General features: G+C 40.1%; 1 protein-coding gene across 43 annotated transcripts in view; it reads left to right on the forward strand.

Moving 5' to 3' along the window:
* The window catches only part of rims2a (regulating synaptic membrane exocytosis 2a), a 1,173,408-nt gene that overhangs the window by 823,317 nt on the left and 329,095 nt on the right, over positions 1-20,996 (forward strand). For 26 of the 43 annotated variants that reach the window (XM_087986315.1, XM_087986320.1, XM_087986346.1 and 23 more), the window contains 3 exons: positions 6,858-6,935; positions 18,595-18,774; positions 20,324-20,433. In XM_087986315.1, coding sequence (XP_087842441.1) covers positions 6,858-6,935; positions 18,595-18,774; positions 20,324-20,433 — 368 coding nt within the window. The remainder of the gene's footprint in view (positions 1-6,857; positions 6,936-18,594; positions 18,775-20,323; positions 20,434-20,996) is intronic. The other 17 variants (XM_087986332.1, XM_087986335.1, XM_087986337.1 and 14 more) reach the window with 2 other exon arrangements.

The raw sequence follows: 20,996 nt of genomic DNA on the forward strand, positions 1-20,996 counted from the left end.
ATTTGACTGCAGTTTGTAGGTCCTGACACTAAATAACTTCCATTGAAATATTTGCTCATTAATGTTTTTGCTTTAACAAAGTGTGTATTTTTTCAGCAGTATTCAAGTTCCATAAATACCAATCATTTCTCTAAACATCACTGAGAAATAGCAGTGAAAATGAATTATGAGAAAGCGGAGACATTAGGAGGGGTGATTAAAAAGCTTTCTCAAGGAAATGATTTGAAGATGATGGTGCGTTACAAAGTAGGAAATGAGTTGCTATTCTTCCAGCTTGGGCTGAGCTTCACTGAAGAACTGCTGCAGGCCTGAGACGGAGATGTTGATCAGAAAACATTCTGGTACATTGATAAGGCAAGCAACTGGAAACTTGGGGTCTTGTTTGAAGACAGAACGGAAGTGTTCAGTGAAGCTCTCACCCAGTCTGGACTTTGTTTCCCCAATGTACAAGAGAGTCCACATTGTGAGCAGCAAATACCGTAGACTCTGTAGAGGACTGTGGACAAAGCTTGGCACAAGCTGGAAGAACAGCACCTTATTTTTAGCTTGGGAACCCTGCAGCATTTTAGACCTCCTACTGAGTTCAACAAGTTTAGGGCATGAGCCGACACTTTCCTCATGCTTTCTCCACCCCCACATACCAAACCTTAGCCTCACATGGGCTACTACCACACTTTACACGTTTTCAGTCACTAACAGTCCCAATTAGCACCTATTCATTCCCACAGATTGACTCAAACCACTCCTTTGTCTGTCCAACTGTTTTCTTCTATCTTTGGGTTCTATCTCCACCTATTGTTTACTCTTGGCACCTCTCCCCACAACCCCTGTCCCCCAACTCTTACCCCAAATTCTGTGTAAAAAGCATCCTTTTCCTAGCTGCCATCGGTTCTGGAAGACAGTCACTGGGCCTGAAACATCAACTCTGATTTCTCTCCACAGATGCTGCCAGACCTGCTGAGATTTTCCAGCAATTTCTGCTTTTGTTTCAGATTTACAGAATTCGCTCTTTGATCAGATTTTTAAAAGAGGGAGGTTTGAGGGGGAAATTCCAGACATTGGCAGAACCCGTGACAAGAGGGATAAGAGATACATTCAAGACAATTGTGAATTCTGTCATTTTCAAACAGCTTTGTCACGTTGGTGGTTCCACTGATCCTGTACTGAATTTATAGGGGAGATCAGGAAATTCCCTGTGGAAATTGCAGGCAGCATGCAAAATAAAATAAGATGCCAAGCCAGGCAAAAAATGATGGTGTCTTCAAATAATTCAGCGATTACTATTAATAATCCTTGAACATGATGAGTCAAATTTCCCACTTCTTAGGATCCTGATTTTCAGAGGGTAGAGTCATGGAATCTGATGGACTGAATTCTTGCTTAATGTCCTCTCGTTAATACCTACTCTGACTCTTTGTTGGGCCTGGTAGACTTCTAAAACTCATACTCAGAAAAGATGGCAGTTTCTTTATGATATGCAATAAGAGGTGAAAAAGGGTGGCAAACTATATTTTGTCTGATGCATGCGTTGGATAATGAATCTTTCCCATGCTGACTCAAAACTGGCAAGGTTTAGGCCTCCTGCGCACCTTCAGGGAGAAAGGGAATCAGGTGATTTGGACCTCAATGGGAGCTGGCAGTAAGGAGTTGGAGGAATGAGTTGTGAAGCAAGCAATGATAATTGGGGTTGTGTTCTGGACAGATCATTGGATTTTTATCAGGGCATGTGATTAAGACTTGGGTTGGGGTTTTGTAGGGACAAAAGTTTGGGTCTGGGCATTGGGGGAGGAGAGTGCAAGTACACAATTGGAGCTTAAGGTGAAATGTGCAGCTTCAGGTGAGTGGGATTCGGAGATGGAAAAGGAAGGTGAAAGGTGTTTGAGAATTTGGAGGGCTGGCGATTTGCACTCTGGGATATGCGGACTGAGAAAGCAGTTGGAGCTTGGATGTAGGGGATTCATATTCTGCGGGTGGATGGGTGAATTGAATTGAATTTACTGTCACATGTACCAAGGCACAGTGAAAAGCTTTGTTGTGCCAGATCACATTGTTAAGTAGCATAGATAAGTAAATAATAGGTAAACAAAAACAAAAACACAGGTACGGGCGAATGTAAAGAGTTTGTGAGTCCATTCAGTATTCTAACAACAGTAGGGTAGAAACTGTTTCAAAACTGGTGCGTGTTCAGGCTTCTGTACCTTCTCCCCGATGGTAGAGGTTGTAGAAAAACATTGCCAGGGTGGGATGGATCTTTGATAATGTGTTTCCTTGACAGCGAGCCTGGTAGATGGATTCTATAGATGGGAGGTTGGCCTTTATGATTGTCTGGTCCAAGTTCATCACTCTCTGTAACTGTCTTCGATCTTAAATGGTAAAGCTGCCACAGTAAGTAGTGATGCATCCAGACAGAACGCTCTCAGCGCACTGATAAAAGGAGATTAATACAGTTATGCCTCACCTGGGTCGCTGGGTACAGCTTTGGTCTCCTTATTGAAGGAAGGATGGAAAGATTGAGGAAACTGGGCCTGTATTCTCTACAGTTTCAAAGTATGACAGGTGGAACCTAGAAAATTCTTATGGGGTAAATATGAGAAGATGGGTACAGCAAGGACGCTTTCCCTGGCTGGAAAAACCTAGAAACAAAGTAAAGAAAGGACTATATCTTACAAGAAATCAGGTGTAATGTTTTCATCGAGTTTGATGGAGGGTTTCTTTCTACAAGGCCTAGCTGATTTTAGTGCACTATCATCCCAAACTTAACTCATTAACTATGTACCATGCCCCTGTGGTGCCCTGCTCATTTGATGTTAGCTTGATTCTTGCACTCATTGTAGGTGGAAGAATTCACCACTACTGGAAAACCATTGGATTCCTGGAACCAGCACTACCTTTGAAAGGCATTGTGAACCCTGTCAACTGGCGTGGAGTCCTGTGCATGGCTGTTGACATTTGTTCCTGATGTGGCAGGTGGGGCAAGTTGGAACACTGCCTTGTGGAAAAAGACCTGATCAACTTATTGCAAAGGAAGGGTGTCTTCTTCTCCTAGGACCAGCAGAAGCATTCCTAATACCAGACAGTGTCAGCCTGGTCTAAGTCAGGGAAGTCTCAATTGTCTGGAGAAACATCCAGTACTTGAGAAGGATAGTCAATGACCTTCTCCACTCTATCACCTTCTCTCTCTGACTTCTCATTCACTGTATTCTCTGCTGTTGCACCCACCTCTCACCATGGTTTATGCACTACCAGTCTCACTGTCACATGTCAGCATCTTCCCTCACTTGCTTCCATCTACCCAAATCCACCCCCACACTATTACCCTCCATTGCCTCTGAACCTCTTTCTCACTCACTCGGACACTTTTCCTCCACCTGCACTAGCATGAATGGCTGTGTCAGCCACTTTGATCTAATTTAGTTCCTCCCTTTTTCTGATTTCAGGAAACAGCAACACAGAACAAGCCCTGAAAGATTCAAGATAGGTGCTTGACAGTAGGCTCCTCGCACCTCACAAGGAGAGCATTCTGACCATGACTGCCCTATTTTACCAAATGACCATTGTCCAGCTTCTGAACTGATATCAGAGGCTGCCCTGGACTTACCATAATTAAACCCCTAACTGAAGACTATCTCCCTTAACTAGACTGAGTACCCCTTCCCTTCGACTTTGAGACATAGACATTCAGTAGAAGCACATGCACTGTGTTTATCATGTAAGCTGCGAGCACATGATATGTGTGTGACATTGACATAACAGTGCCATACTGCATCATGCATGATTTTCATTCCTTTTTATTGATGACTGACAACCATAACAAACTGCCTGACTTTGTCTCTGCATTAAAAGGCAAGTCAAGATGGAAGTACCATTAGCCTGTTTGCCAATGATGGGGGAGAAAGTATAAAAAGGCAAGGCAAGTCAGGGGTGCTGCAGACATCTCAAAGTGAGTGCATAAGGAGCTCTGAGATGCTGCCTGATTCAGACTGTGAGCTGGTTGTCTGTCAATGCATGTAAAGTACCCTTGAAACTACATTTCAATGCAAGGTATAGCTGCCCTTCAACGTGCAATCTTAAGTGTAGCAGAGTACTATGAATGGATCAGAGATATGCCATGATGTTGGAGGGAGGCTTGTATATGTTGTATATCAATGTACATGGACATGGAGCACATTTGGTTCCTGCCATGGAATGTGCCCTAAGATGTTGGTACCTGGTGTCCATGATGATGGATGTAAAGGAGCGAGCTAGAGTTGTCAGTTACTCACTCTGAATTTTATGTTGGGAATCTTGGCGTCTAGTTTCTATCTGACAAGCGTCAGTTCAGGGGTATGTGGATGTGTGGAAGTTAGAGTAGAATGCTGTTTATTAATGAGGTGATATTAGATAGTAATAAGCGTTGTAGGAGCCTAGTCATTAAGCATGTTCCTGACAGAAAATGATAAATCTCTCGTTACTCAGTCATCAAGGTATATAGAGAGAATATTTGAAAGTAGCATGAGGTAGACGATCAACTGTGATCTCAGTGAATTGTAGAGCAGGCTCAAAGGGCTGAATGGGCTCAGCAATGGGTTGTAGGTGCAAATGATAATGGCTAGATATTGAGACTCAGGTAAAGGGTGGTCAGGTGTTTGAAGCATGATCAGTTGGGCAAAAGTGTAGTGGCAAGAGAGACAGAGGACTAAGGCTCCTGGATAAGATTTCATGGGAGAGAGGGATTGTGGAGTCAGGGATATTGTGCTTGCTTAGATGAGAGCGAAGAGAGAACTTGACCATAATGCTGGAAAAGAAATTACTTGGAAAGTAGTGTATTTAACCAAGAGGTTGAAGTGTGAGTAAATGATGAAAGATGGTTTTTACTGATCTACCAATAGACAACAAAGAGATGGGGAAGAGTTTTGTGCCCTATTCATAAATTGTGAGTTTTAACCACTGCTGTTCATGGTTTGGGCGAAGATAGTAGCTGCACACAGTAGAGCAGCTCACACAGCCATGCTCCCTCAATGCCTCTTTCGTGACAATGAATCTCACAGTGCCCTAGCCCAATTATTAAATAAAATTTCAGTTTTCACCCAAGTATTTTCAAAACCATCTGTTGAGTGTGCCCCAAATGAAGTGCCAGATGTGGATGTTGTCTGCTATATAAGATCTGTCTGACACTCTTGCTTCAACGAGCTGAAGTGTTGAAAAGTGGAAGGTATCAATGAAATGTCGTGAACAGAACTAGGCACCTGCATCTCAAACTTTACAAAGAAAGGCAACATATCTCACATGAGTCGATATATTAGAGAAATTTGTTGCTAACGAATGCTTCAACAACAGACTCCTAGTCATGTCAGAATGTGATGAGAATGCCTACCTTATCTTTATGCTGGAAGGTTGACAAACTCACCTAGGAACTCACCTGGCTTTTGCTATTTCAGTTCATTGATGGTAAGATGCCAAGCTTGTTCAGGAGACATTCAGCTGTCTGAAAACTTTCTATTTGTACATGACATGAACAGTCTACAGTGGTCCAAACCAAGGCAGCAGGATCTTGTTGCAATGCTGACTTATGTGCTGTATAGCAACACAGTGAGATGCCACACCATCTTGATTTCAGCAAACACCAAAGCAGAGGCTAAGTGCGAGACTGTACTGTTGGTTTTCTGCAGACACTTCACAAGATCTGTACTTTTCCTTTCATCCTGATGATGGATCCTTATTACTCTCCTCTAAAACTTGGCAATTTTTGATAATGGTTTGAGATTACTTTCACAGGTGTTCAGAAACTTTCTAAATTTTGAGGTACATGCTTAGGACTACCTTCACAATGGGGAAGGGCCTTTCAGCTGTTGCATACTAAAGGGCTAGAAGTGGTAGAAACCCTTGCTTGTCATTGAATTTATGAAATAAATATCATGTGTATTGCAATTGGATTGAGGTGATTAAGAATGCAACATATTCAGTGGAAAAACATTGCTGTTTATTGCATTTCTCGTAATGTCCAATTTGAAATGTTTTGGAATGCAGTCTTTACTAAATAAAATATATTTTTGCCAGGAAAAATGCCTTATTCCATGAGGAAAGACGTTTGAACTCTGGGAAACTTTGCAGTATTCCATGAGGTGACATGAATATTGTCTTCAAGCATTTCTATCCCAATATTTGTGACATATGTTTTAAAATGTTGTCCCATCCATAACAGGTGATAAATAGGAGGTACCAACTACAGTACTTTTTACAGATGAGCCAGATTTAAATGATCTTTTTCATTTTATTTTACACATCTGTAACTTCAAATGTACATCACATGTAGTGCGAAGGTGACTTAAATATGAGTACTTGTTTGATAAAATAAGAAAATAATCTTGAAACACACAGAATCTGCAGATGTGAATAACACAATGTTCCAAATCATGACAGTAAGTTTTAAAAATCAGAGGCCTCACTGCTTGAACAAGTTTTGTCACCAGAAACCTTTGTTTCTGAAACAGTGAAACGGACTCAACTACTGTTTGGTATAGTGAATATGAAAGTGCCTTTATTGTTTTCCTGAGGCTTCATCTTTGGGACTCCTCCCAACAGTGAACTATATGGTGAAGTACAATAACTGCTGTAATGAACTTATATCAATTTCATTGCCACCCTCCAGCATATAACAACTGCAGATAAATAGTTGCTTAACTAAGTAACAACTTGCTAAAAGTCTCTTTTAGGGAGGTTTATGTAGGAAGTAGATTGTTGACTTGTGTTCCATTTGGAATACTTTGCTTTCAATTTTGCAAACCCTCCTCTAGTTAGATTCCTCTTCCTTTTAGTTGTGTCAGTGATGTAGCTTTCGTGGTTTGTTTTGTTCTTTTCTGTTGCTCTTACTGCAATAGGAGTGAGACAGTGGAAATGGTGCCAGACCATGAATCCCATTCAGAAGCTGAACAGATTGAGCCAACTGAGGAAATAAGGTATTGATCCTAGGTAGTTGACAATAAGTACTATGTGAATTTGATTAACTGACTAGTGATACCGCATCCATTTAATAGTGGCGTGTTTTGATGATTCGCTGAAGTTTATGAAATACACTTCATTATTTAGGTGAAATCAAAAAATATTTTTTGAGTGGATGCAACAGTCTTGTGATATTATCACTAGACTGTTAATCCAGAAACTGAGCTAATATTCTGGGGACCTGGATTCAAATCTTGCCACGGATATGGTGGAATTTGAATTCAGTAGAGAATCTGGAATTAAGGAACTAATGTTGACCATAAAACTGTTGTTGATTGTTGGGAAAAACCCATCTGGTTCACGAATGTCCTTTAGGAAAGAAAATCTGTCATCTGTACCTGGTCTGACCTAGATATGACTTCAGACCGACAGAAATGTGATTGACTTTTAACTTCCCACTGATCAATTAGGGATGGGCAGTAAATGCTGGCTTAGCCAGAAGATGCCCACATTCTGTGAGTGAATAAAAAAAAAATTGCTAAATATGTATTGGAGTGTGTAACATAAAGATGATTGAGTTTTATGTTATATTTCCTGCATTTTAATTTTTTTTGAATCTCCGCAGAATACCTGTACAATTGCTCACAATGTTATTTGCATGCTACTGTTATTTTACTTCTCTGTACTTTGCTGTTTTTACTTTGTCGTTCAAGCATCTTCTGCATTAGTGTTTTTCTGTTTATATCTGTGAGGTGATGAATGGTGTAAGGAGAAAAGAGCTACCAATGTTTCAAGCTACATCATCAACTGCTCTTTTTTGTCTTAGCTTCCATATGTTTACCATAGTTCTCACACTTGCCCAACCCTTACTTCTCACTTTTCATTTAATCTGGCCTTCTTCCTGTTCTTCTTCTCCCTGCTTTCGTCTTCTGTCACTTCTCAATATTTTAGATCTCTGACTTTGGTTGTTTATGCTGGCTTTTTAAACTGTTCTTGCCTCATTTCATCCTTTGCTTTCCAATACATTGTGTTCTCTCCCTCATTCCCACTTAATTCAACAGTTTATACTTACATCACCACTACACCGTTTTGATGATAAATTGCAAAACTGGCATCCATCCATTTTTAACACTCCCTTGTTCAACCTTGGTCAGTTGCAATGTCTGTACATAACTTCTGAAACTGATCTCTGCAACATCAATGATAATCAATTTGACTTCAGCCTTTTCCAGTACCTCTTCAGTTGTAACAGCATCTGTGTGCAACCTTTATTCACTATTGGCTTTGATTTCTTTTGAATCATGGAATTGTTACAATAGTGGAGGCCATTAATCTCATTGCATCTGCTCTGGCTCTCTAATCAATTTAATTTCTTTCCATTCTCCTGCTTTTTATCCATAACTCTGCACATTGCTTCTATGTAAATAATTCTCCAATGCATACATGAGTGCCTCAAATGAACCTGCCCCCACTATGTTTCCAGGTAACCGCTGGCTGTGTGAAAAGTTATTTCTCACCTTGTATTTATTTGTTTTGCAAAACGCTCTAAAACTGGTTCTCGATTCTTTTATGACCGGGAGCAGTTTCTCCCTATTCTCTCATCCAGACTGTTTGTTGCTCTTCAAGGTTGCTTTGTCCCTCTTTCTCACTGCAGTTTTTAACCTTTCAATACCAAGCTTGATCTATATGGTGCTTATAGACTTCATCAAAAGGGAGTGGCAGAGTGACTAGCACTGCTGCCTCACAGCACCAAGGACCCAGGTTCAATTCCAGCCTTGGTGACTGTCTGCATGGAGTTTGCATGTTCTTCCATGTCGACGTGGGTTTCCACCAGGTGCTCTGGTTTCCTGCCACTATCCAGGGATGTGCAGGTTCGTCATGGTAAATATCAAGTTATGGGGATAGGGTGGGTCTGGGTGGAATACTGTTTGGAAGGTCAGTGCAGACTAGATGGGCTGAATGGTCTATACATCCAGTGTAGGATTCTATGATTCTATGAAAAGTCTTTGGAATTTATAAAGTGACAGTCTGACCCAATTCACAGACTGCTATTCCTACATTTACTGCCTCTCTACCTTTCACAAATCTTTTAATGTTCCACTCTCTGCTGGGCTGTTGCCCATTTTTTTGCCACTTCTGGAAAGTTTGTCCTCTATCTAGTCTGCTTTCTACTAATGTCCTCTTAGTGATGCAAGACTTCTACCTTCACACTTGTATCTTTGCCTCTCGCAGCAGCAATTAAGTTCCCACTCTAACCCCAAATTTTCATAGGTTTAACTAACATACAGTCAATTGGTATTTACTTTAAAACTTTAAGATTTTATGAAAAGTATAGAATTCCAAGACAGTTAGGCATTAATGTTGCAAAATATTCAGCAATACAATTCATTTATACAAATATTCAATGTGTTCAACATCCCAAGATGTGGTTGTAAAAAGAATGATGAGCTGGGAAAAGAAAGATTAAGAAAGGTGACCATAAGCATGTTTGGAGAACTGGGTGATGTTGAGAATGTATTATTGTAGAGATGTAGGCAGGAGGGAAATAAGAGTTTGATATTGCAGATTTGAAACACTGAGTCCATGGCACAATAATGAAGACTGGAATCTTGAGACATTAGGAAATAAAAACAATTCAGTTCAGTTGAGGACTGAGTATAAAGTATCCATGATATAATGTAGGACAAGATACAAGCAGTGTTTTGGATGAAGTGCTGCTGAAAACAGCAAAGGCATTTTTGCAGAAATGCTTATTAATAAATTTCAAGATTCTCAATGCTGCTAAATGTCCATGAAAATAGAATAGTGTGAAACTATGGATACTATAACACTTCCATACGTCGAATTTTCTTTCAAAATAAGCCCAAGTGGATAAGCTACAGTTGATTTGAAATGAAGAATGTACACTAGCTGATTTTAAACCATGTGTTTATATGTATGAAAGCTACCATTGACAGGTCTAGGCTACTAGTTGTAAACTAGTAGCCAAGTTAATAGAGTCGCTGCAGAGGACAGCCATTAGCCATCAACCCTATGTGGGACTTGCTTCTACGAGTGTGAAAATTTAGGAACTTGAGTTGTGTGTTATAAATATAAAACTCATGCATAAAATTTTGTTTGTTGGCCAAAATGATGTTCAGATGAAATACATTTAATAAGTTACTTTACACATATTTGTCTTTTTTAAATAAAAGTGATTTTAAAAAAATAACCATGATGGCATTACTATGTTCATACTTCTTTAAACAAAGCATGGAGCTGACATTTGAGGGTTGGTTACACAAATGTATGTCTAGAAAGCATACAATAACAAAATTGTCCTATCAAGGGTTACCTTACATCATAAAATACTTCAGATTGTAGAGAGCAGGTAATTTGAAAGGCTTTATTATTTTCTAATTATCTGCCAGACCACGAGTCTGGATGCATGCTGGCAGCCATTCCTCTACAGGGTGAACTGTGCCAGGAGTCTACCATGTGTTGTGTCATGGTGGCAATGGTCAGGTTTGCCCTTCTACAGCCGTTTCTCACCAGTTCGTGGTCTAGTAATATTTTTTCAGTTACTGCATTGGATTCAATTTCAGGCTGTGGCTAATTTCAGTAATAAGTGGTTGCATAAATAGAATTGGCCCCTTTTTTTTGTATTTTGAGCCTTATGTGCTGTTGATACACTTAAAAAATGTCAAATTCTGAAGCAACGTTGCTGGACCCGAAACATTAACTCTGATTTCTCTCCACAGGTGCTGCCAGACCTGCTGAGATTTTCCAGCAATTTGTTTTCTCTGATTTCCAGCATCTGCACTACTTCGGTTTTATTATGTCAAATTGGCAGTTGGTACTCATCTCAATATCTACTCATTCTTTCATCAGGAAGTGGGCTATAAGTAATAGTCATTTCTGGCTACTGCTAGATTCTAGAGCTTGAATGACTTAGGGTGGAGAACTACAGTGGGAAGTGGGATGGGACTGTGATTATTTCTCTCTACAGAGGTGATCACTAACTCAGCTGCAACTGTGTCCAACTGATTGCTCTGCTCAGGGCATTCCTGTGACCTAGAGGCAACCTTATTGAAATGTATAAGGTTTTTGGGAACTTGACAGGATAAATGCAGGAAGGTTGTTTCCCCATGTGAATTTAAAAATAAGGAATCATGTATTGAGAGAGAGATGAGGAATTCCTTCTCTCAAAGGGTTGTGAATCTGTGGAATTCTTTACTGCAGAGGGCTGTTGATGTTGAGCCATAGACGGCTACAGCCGTCAGATGGAAACAGGCCCTTTGGCCCAACTTGCCCATGCTGCCCAGTTTTCACAATTAAACCAGTCCCATTCGCCTGCATTTGGTCCATGTCCCTCCATACCTGTCCACATAGCTGCCTGATTGTTTCTTAAATTACATTTAATTATATATAAGGCTAGATTTTTAATCTAGAAGAGAATCAAAGGTTATGAGGAAAATGTAGGAAAGTGGAGTTGAGGAGGATTATCAAATCAACATGATCTCAGAGAATGGTGGAGCAGAACCAATGTTGGAAAGTGTGGTGCTGGAAAAGCACATCTGGTCAGGCAGCATCTGGGGAGCAGGAGAGTCGATGTTTTGAGCATGAGCTCTTCATCAGGAATGGGGGCAGTGTGGGGGGTGGTGGCCAGGGGACCTGAGAAATAAATGGGAGGAGGGTGGGTCTGGGGGTAAGTGGCTGGGAATGCAATAGGTAGTTGAAGGTGGGGGTGATGGTGATAGGTCGGAGACGAGGGTGGAGCAGATAGGTGGGAAGGGAGATGGACAGATAGGACAGTTCAAGACAATGGTGCAGATCGAACCCTCAAACTCAACACCACCCTCTTGAACTGTCCTACCTGTCCATCTTCCTTCCCACCTATCTGCTCCATCCTCCTCTCTGACCTATCACCATCACCCCCTACCTTCATTTACCAATCGCATTCCCAGCTACCTCCCCTAGCCCCACTCTCCTCCCATTTATCTCTCAGCCCCCTTGCCCTTTCCACCCGCCCCCCTCCCATTCCTGATGAAGAGCTCATGCTCGAAACATTGACTCTCCTACTCCTCAGATCAGCTGTTCTTTTCCACCATCACACTTTTCAACTCTGATCTCCAGCATCTGCAGCCCTCACTTTTTCTGAGCAAATACATTGGGCTGAATAACCTACTTCTTCTCCAGTTTTTGGTAAAGTTCCTTAAACACTTATTTAATCCCTTGTTAACATATGCAAGCTTGCTGGCAAGCTCTTTGTGAAGCAATGAATTGGGTGTAAAACATAGAAACAGAAAATACGGGCTGGAATAGGCCATTTGGTCCTTTGAACCTACTCCATCTTACAATATAATCATAGGTGATCATCAAACTCAGTGCCCTGTTTACCTTTATCCCCACACTCTCCGTCCCTTATAACCTAAAGAACTATATTTAAATCCTTCTTGAAAACTTTCAGTGTTTTGGTCACAATCACTTTCTGTGATCTGGGCTGGCTGCTGATAGACAACAACAAAGGCAGTGGTGAGCTCACAGCAGTAAAAGAATGAATATTGTGCTCCAGCTACACCCCCATGTCAACATGCTGCAAATCCTCTTGAGGGTGTGTGCCAAGTTCATGCTCCATAAGCTACTGCCACTCCTCCAGACAGTTCTCCCAGGAATACACAGGAAGACAGTCACCAGACTCTTGTGTCCCTTTGCACATTGCATTCCATGTATTATTGGAGCACACTGGTTTTGTAGAAACTGCAGTCAGTGTTTCCTCTGCAAAACTCTGACTTTGGATGTTGGCGGTTATGACATTAGCCATTAGGCACAATATCAAGATTAGGAATGGAAATAACCACTACTTCCATGTTTGCAAAAGCAACTCCTTTTTTGAGGTATTTGAGAAATTAGCTGAGTTTCATCATCCAACAAACAGGTAAGGCAGATGAACTCAGGGCAGAGTTGGGAACATGGGACTAGGGTATCATAGCAATTACAGAGGCATGGCTCAGGTCTGGACAGAACTGGCAGCTTTATGTTCCAGGATATAAATGCAATAAGAAGGATAGAAAGAGAGGCAAAAGAGGAGGGGGAGTAGTGTTTTTGATTTGGGATAACATTACAACTCTACTTAGGGTGGATATTCCAGGGAGTACATCTAAGGAAATCATTTGAGTAGAACTGAGAAATAGAAAAAGGATGATCACCTTATTGAGATTGTACTGTCCAACCCCCCGCCCCCACTACCCCCCACCCCAACCCAATAATCAGTAAAAAAATTGAGAAGCAAATTTGTAAGGGAATCTCAGTTGTCTGTAAGAATAAAAGGGTAGTTATGGTCAGGGATTTTCACTTTCCAAACATTAGCTGGGACTGCCATCATATTAAAGGCTTGGATGGAGAAGAATTTGTTAAGTGTGTACAAGAAAATTTTCTATTCAGTATGTAGTTGTACTGAGTAGGAAAGGAGCAAATCATGACCTCAGATTGGGAAATAAAGCAGGCAGGGTGACTGAGGTTTCAGCGGGGGAGCACTTTGGAGCCAGTGATCATAAGCCTATTAGTTTTAAAACAGCATTGGAAAAGGATAGACCAGATCCAAAAATTAAAGTACTAAATTGGAAGAAGGCCAATTTTGACAGTATTAGGCAAGAACTTTCAAAAGTTGTTTGGGGACGGATATTCACTGGTAAAGGGATAGATTGCTAAAGGGAAACCTTCAAAAATGAGATAACGAGAGTCCAGAGACAGTATATTCCTGTTAGGGTGAAAGGAAAGGCAATAGGTGTAGGGAATTCTGGATAACTAGATAAATTGAGGTTTTGGTCAAGAAAAAGGATACATATGTCAGATTTCGACAGCAGCGATTAAGTATATCCCTGGGAAAGTATAAAGGCAGAAGAAGTGTGCTTATGGGGGAAATCAGGAGGGCACAAAAGGGACATCAGATAACTTTGGCTAATAGGGTTAAGGAAAATCCAAAAGAATTCTACAAATAGATAACGGGCAAAGAGTGCGTAGGGAGAGAAAGGCCCCTTAACGGTCAGAAAGGCCGTCTATGTGGAACTGCAGGAGATGGGGGAGATACTAAACAAGTATTTTGCATCAGTGTTTACTGTGGAGAAGGATATGGAAACAACAGAACTTGGAGAAATAAATAGCAACATCTTGAAAAATGTCCATATTACATGGGAGGTGGTGTTAGACATCTAAAAACGCATAAAGGTCAAGTGAATCCTAGAACTCTGTAGGAAGCTAAGGAAGTGATTGCTGGGCCCCTTGCTGAGAATATTTGCATCATCAGTAACCACAGGTGAGGTGCCAGAAGGCTGGAGGTTGGTTAACATAGCGCCACTATTCAAATATGATGGTAAGGAAAAGCCAGGGAACTATAGACCGGTGAGCCTAACATCAGTAGTGGGGAAGTTATTGGAGGGGATCCTGAGGGACAGGATTGCATGTATTTGGAAAAGCAGGGACTGATTAGAGATAGTCAACATGGCGTTGTGCATGGGAAATCATATCTGACTAACTTTATTGAGATTTTTGAAGAAGCAACAAAGAGGATTGATGAAGACAGAGCAGTGGATGTGATCTAAATGTACTTCACTGAGGGATTCGACAAGGTTCTGTGTAGATTCTAGATTAGAGTGGTGCTGGAAAAGAACAGCAGTTCAGGCTGCATCCAAGGAGCAGGAAAATCGACATTTTGGGCAAAAGCTCTTCACCAAAATCTGTGTAGTAGACTGGTTAGCAAGGTTAAAACTAGCCATTTGGATACAGAACTGGCTCAAAGGTAGGAGACAAAGGGTGGTAGTTGAGGGTTGCTTTTCAGGCTGGAGGCCAGTGGTGAGCCACAAGGGTCAGTGCTGAGTCCACTGCTTGTTATCATTTATATAAATGATTTATATAAGTGATCATAGGAGGTATAGTTAGTTAAGTTTGCAGATAACACCAAAACTGGTGGTGTAGCGGGTAATGAAGAAGGTTACCTCAGAGTTCAGATGGATCAATTGGCCGAGGAGTGACAGATGTAATTTAATTTAGATAAATGTGAGGAGCTGAATTTTAGAAAGGCAAATCAGGCAGGACTTATGCACTTAATGGTAAGGTCCTGGGGAGTGTTGCTGAACAAAGAGACCTTGGAGTACAGATTCATAGTTCCTTGAAGTACAGTCGCAGGTAGACAGGATATTGAAGAAGGCATTTAGTGCGCTTGCCACTTTTAGAGTACTGTGTTCAATTCTGGTTTCCTGCTATAGGAAGGATGTTATGAAACTTGAAAGAGTTCAGAAAAGATTTACAGGATGTTGCCAGTGTTGAAGGATTTGAACTATAGGGAGAGGCTGAATAGGCTGGGGCTATTTTCTCCAGAGCATTGGAGGCTGAATGGTGACATTATAGAGGTTTATAAAATCATGAGAGGCATGGATAGGATAAATAGGCAAAGTGTTTTCCCTGGGGTGGGTGAGTCCAGAAGTAGAGGGCATAGGTTTAGGGTGAGAGGGGAAAGATTTAAAAGGGCCCTAAGGAGCAACATTTTCACTCCGAGGATGGTGTGTGTATGGAATGAGCTGCCAGAGGACGTGGTGGTGGTTGGTACAATTGCAACATTTAACAGGCATCTGAATGGGTATATGAAAAGGAACAGTTTAGAGGGATATGAGCCAAATGCTGGCAAATGGAACTAGATTAAGGTAGGATATCTGGTGGGCATGGACAAGTTTATACAGCTGTCTGATTCTAATTGGCTCCAAACTCTGCAAAGAAACCCCTTTGACAAGCTGGTGCTGAACTTGTCCATTCTTTTTTTCATTGAAGGCAAGTTTACTGGCAGGATTCCCAGTATGCCAAAATATTTAATTGTATATATCCAACAATCATCCTCTGCAAGTTGCTCTTTCAAAGCTCTCATCTAAGTCCTCTGCAATAGAACTCTTAACCACTGGTTAGTTCACAGCTGCACTATTTTTGGCCTCATTACATGCAGATTCTTACCTCTGTGCTACCTTCTAAATTGCTTGCAGTGCCAGTGTCTAGACTGGTAGCAGCAAGAGTGAAATTTCCATCATCACTGTTCTTCTCATTGTTTAAGTCTGAAAAGAAAAATGCTCAAGGATAAATATGTGATGCAGGATCAGTATGTGTACATACACCATCTGCAGCATACATATCAGATGAGACGAGTGGGAGGTGAGAAGGAGGGTTGAAAATGAGACTATTCTAATTTTCTATGGTTTCTGACTATGACCTTAATGATAACTTTCTTAATAATGACAAGCATTGTTTACTCTAAGAGGTGCATGCAAGGTCACCTCCGTCCCCCTCTAGTTAGTATATACAGTATCTAACCATCAGATTGGGAAGGAATCTGATCTGGGAAACATTGAAGAATGATACTCTTTGAGAGATACTGGCTCCAGATTTGTAGATTTTCAGGAGGCCCAGGATCCCTGCATGTCAGAAAGCAATAGTTGAAGATATAATAGAAGTTCATGGCTGGAGTCAAAGACGGAGTGATGTAGCGATTGTAGAATGTTGAAATTAGCACAGCTTTCATGATATCTTAGCTGAAACACACATGTTTCTTATTCCTCATCAGAAGTTAGTAAAATCCAATGTAAGTGAAAGAACAAGTTGGAAATCACCTTTAATGCAATTGAAAGCATGCTGTCAGGACTTTCAAGCTCAAGCTTTTTGTGTAGGGTGGGCAGCAGCTATTCAATTTCATTCTTGTTTCATTCATTAATGACCTCCTATTGTCCTCTTTTCTTTTTGACCCATTTGATCAACCATTTTCTAACTGCTTGAGCCAGAATTCTAGTTGAAGAACACAATTAATTAGGCACATAATTGAGAACTCCTTGAGAGCTTTCCTGATCACTTCAGAAAACAACTCAGAATTCTGCTCACTCAAGGCATTTACTTAGCAGATTTCCATGGCACTATTTGAAGAGGGCTCAGTATACTAGGCAATTTTGCCCTTCAGTTAATGAAGTAGATTATTTGGTCATTATCGTATTTACATTTAGTGGAATTTGCTATGTTTCTTACATTACAATAGTGACTACAATTCAAAGGTACTTCATTAACTTTAAGATATTTTGAGATATCCAATGGTCATGAAAATTGTTTTCTAAATGCAAATTCAAATAAATATGGGAGAAAGTACAGTTATATTCTATTTGAGATTCAAATTGATGTGCCTAAATTCCCTTGCCACTATATTTCTCTTAATATTTGTACCAAAATATTTGCTGTTAGCTTCTAACCTTTTCATGCTTTTTTTTTAATCTTGCTATCTTGGATAATCAGCTTTTTATTAATGCTATCAATCAGAAATTCCACTTGGTCCTAATTAGCAGGGGCTATAGTGTAAATTAATCTCAAGAACAATGTGAAGATACTGAATCAAATTTAGTAATGTTCAAACATTAAAAATAGTAAAAAAAAAAGGATGCATCTGTTATAAGATAGTTTCGTTGGTAATCATTTCATTGTGTCACATGTTTTACTCTGGCATCTGGCTCATACCTCTGAAAATTATTTCCTTTGCTTAATTTTTACAAATATAGTTCTTACCAGGTTAGCAGACCAGTCTGGAGCAGCTCGAGAATGATTTTGACAAACACATCTATTGGAACCTGCCGAGAGTGACATGAGCAAACAGCTCCATTTTAATATAACAACTCCATTGACTTTCTGCCTTTGAATGCAAAAAATAAGTTGCAAGGCTCTGGAAAGGGTACAGGGGAATGAGACTAATTGGAGAGAGTTTTGTTTTAAAAGAGAGCAGGAACGCACCTGATTTAGACTGGCTGGTAATAGCTGGGCTTATTATTTCAATCTTCTTTACCAGGAGACAAAGATATGATTTGCTCCCACACAGCATTTTCATTTGCTGGTGTGGAGTTTTGGAAACTCATTGAAAGTACACTATGTTTGAGAGGTCAGATTTTAAAAGAAACTGAAAAGCCTACTGAGGAGACAGGCACATTCTGAAGATTGAGTATAAAATGTTTTTGATTGCTTCAAATCCTACTATGAAGTGTTGTATTATAATGCAGGTCTGTTTTCATTGCAGTGTGTTTCACTGTACTCAAGAATGCTTTTGGGAAAATGCTGAAGATTATATTGTAACAAATAATTTATTGTTCCCTGATATCGTCTGTCTATTTTCTTTTTCGAAGATAAGTTTTCTGAATAATAACTGTGTATAATACCTTGTTTTCTGAGTCTAAATGACATAATAGTGCTTTGTGCAATCGAATGCGGGTTTTGAACCTGTTAGTCTCGAGCTGTATTTACTGAAAGCTGATTGATCAACTTGGCTTAACATTTTCTTTCAAGACAGCTTCATTCCATCGCAGTGGTGTGCTCTGAAAAATTACTTTGCGTCAAGTGATATTAGTAGGTGGATCGAATAAATCAAGATTTTGTTTAACTTAATGAGTACTTTCTTTCAGTTTTACAAAGGCATCCAGAACTCAAGTCTCAATGGTTACAATTACTTTGTTTTAGGTGACATGTCTTAATACCATAGTGGTTTAAGTTTCTTTTTCAAGATTGTGCATAGCCATTCGCCTGTTAAATAAATCTGACTTTGGATAAGGCTAGAGGTTCACAATCGTGTCATGAACACTTGCTTTTGAGAGGTTAAAGTTCAACTGAGTGGCTTTTTGACTGACATTACAGGAATCGTGAGGCACCTGATAGACAGGAATATCAAAGATCCAGACCATCAGAGCAACGACCTGTACTCGAGCGGATGAACTCCCGCTCCAGATCCTCAGAACGTGCCGAAACAAACGTCATGCGATCGATGCCATCATTAACATCGGGAAGATCTGCCCCTCCCTCACCTGCACTAACGAGGTGAAAGAGATACGTCAAACTGCCAGAGTAATCACCTGTACCCACCCGTCCCCGTCCCCACCCCAGTGCCAACTCACCCTTTATTTTTCCTGTAGTTGAGTAGTGCCTCCCTTCATCACAGAGTAGCCACTAGAAGCCCTCAGTACTAACTTTTTTTTGTAGACATAAACACAGCATTTGTATCCATACATGGATATAATGGTGTGGGCATCATACATTTGTTTATCAACATTCTTTAGCAGCATATGTTATGTGAATCACACTGTGTTGAGGAGCCTGGAAAATCTGCTAATTTAAGCATGTTGTGGTTATCCTGGTTTTCTCTTCCAGCTCAAAGATCACTAAAAGGAATTGGATGCAGTTCTTAACCTGCTTGTTACCTCATCTCAGCAAATTTTGGTACCAATGCAATTCAATATATTGGTCATCTTATTAATTGCAACTTGCTGTCACAATGCAAAATGTGTAAAAAACAGTCTTGAGGCTAGCAGTGGATTCCTAGTTCTTTCCAGGATGTAGGAGAGTCCCTATTATTGGCAGACAATGTCAATATTGACAGCTAGCATTTTATGTGGAGTCATTACAATGGGAATTAATTTGAAATTTTTGAGGTAGTATCCAGCTTTCTGTCTTCACAAGCTTATTTAGTTAATCAACATAGCCAGTCACTTGTGCAAACCACAATAGATAGATTTAGAATGTTCCTTTTGGTTAATCATTCAAAAATAATGACCCTTCATGAACCATTTCTGCTATTCTTTTAACATTCTTTACATAATTTTTCCCTTCCTTTTTTTTAAATACTCATTTCTGCCTGCTTGCAATGGTTTTATTGTCCTTGGACACAAAAGATACTACTTTAAGTGTCACCATGCTTTGATTATTGATGAGGTACACAGATAGAAGGTTTTAATCAACTGAGATGTTTCATAAACTAAACTCATATTAAAGATACATTCACAAATACCTTCTGTATTATATCAGAAGGCACTAGTTCTGTGACCAATTGTTATATTGTATTGGAAAATATCTTTGACTCTCTGAGTACTGAATGCCTTTATGATTCCAAAACTTTGGCAAAGATTTCTCTCTTTCAACTTTCAGTTATGAAGTACAATTGTGGAGAGAAATTGCAGAGCTATGAAATGTTTGCTCTTGTACTATATGCTATTAAGTTTTGCTCTGTATCATTTATATTTAAACTTTCTTTTGGTACTGGTAAGGGATCTCCTGCCTGTTAACCAATTGATTTGAAGTAGATTACAGGAATGTGTCTTACTTAAAGGGATTTTTTTTCATATGCTGCAATGTTTTTCAGTTTGCTCTGACATTCAGTTTTGAGGTACCATGATCATTTAAAACATTATTCACACATTTGCTTGAAATCGTTTTACTCTGATGCATAACTGATAGTTGTAGTTTGATCCTGTCATGAAGTCTTAATTATAGGGTAAATAAGTATATTTTCCAAGTGCTTCCCACTTATGTTTGAAAGTAGCATACATTTTTTGACAAAAATAATTAACACTGTTTAAAAAAAATTGTACAGGTCACATCTTCGTGGTGGATCAGTCCAGACAAGCCCAACCAGCACACCAATGGCAGGACGTAGAGGCCGGCAGCTCCCACAGCTTCCTTCAAAGGGATCCCTGGAAAGAAGTGAGTAAGAACTACCATAATATTGCTGTATAATCCTATCAAATGGCTGATGATGAGTTGACTGTTTTTAGAGCTTGGAAATGTTGAAAAGCTGCAAAACAAGGAGCTCATTGTTAGTAGCTTCAAGTTTTATTTGATAATTAGGTGACTGACAAATCTTTACAAACTAAAATGAACTGAACAAGTTTGTACACTCAGTGGAATTGCTGATACACAACCTAATTATGTAAAATATCCAATACGGACAATATATTATGTGCAGAATTTTAAAATTGTAAGCAAAAACATATGCTAGAGTCATAGAGATGTACAGCATGGAAACAGACCCTTCGGTCCAACCCATCCATGCCGACCAGATATCCCAACCCAATCTAGTCCCACCTGCCAGCACCCGGCCCATATCCCTCCAAACCCTTCCTATTCATATACCCATTCAAATGCCTCTTAAATGTTGCAATTGTACCAGCCTCCACCACATCCTCTGGCAGCTCATTCCATAAACGTACCACCCTCTGCGTGAAAAAGTTGCCTCTTAGGTCTCTTGTATATCTTTCCCCTCTCAC

The sequence above is a fragment of the Chiloscyllium plagiosum genome, unplaced genomic scaffold, assembly GCF_037043375.1.
Source record: "Chiloscyllium plagiosum isolate Xiang-an unplaced genomic scaffold, Cpla_swu_hap1 HiC_scaffold_4, whole genome shotgun sequence".
Classification (NCBI taxonomy): Eukaryota; Metazoa; Chordata; class Chondrichthyes; order Orectolobiformes; family Hemiscylliidae; genus Chiloscyllium; species Chiloscyllium plagiosum.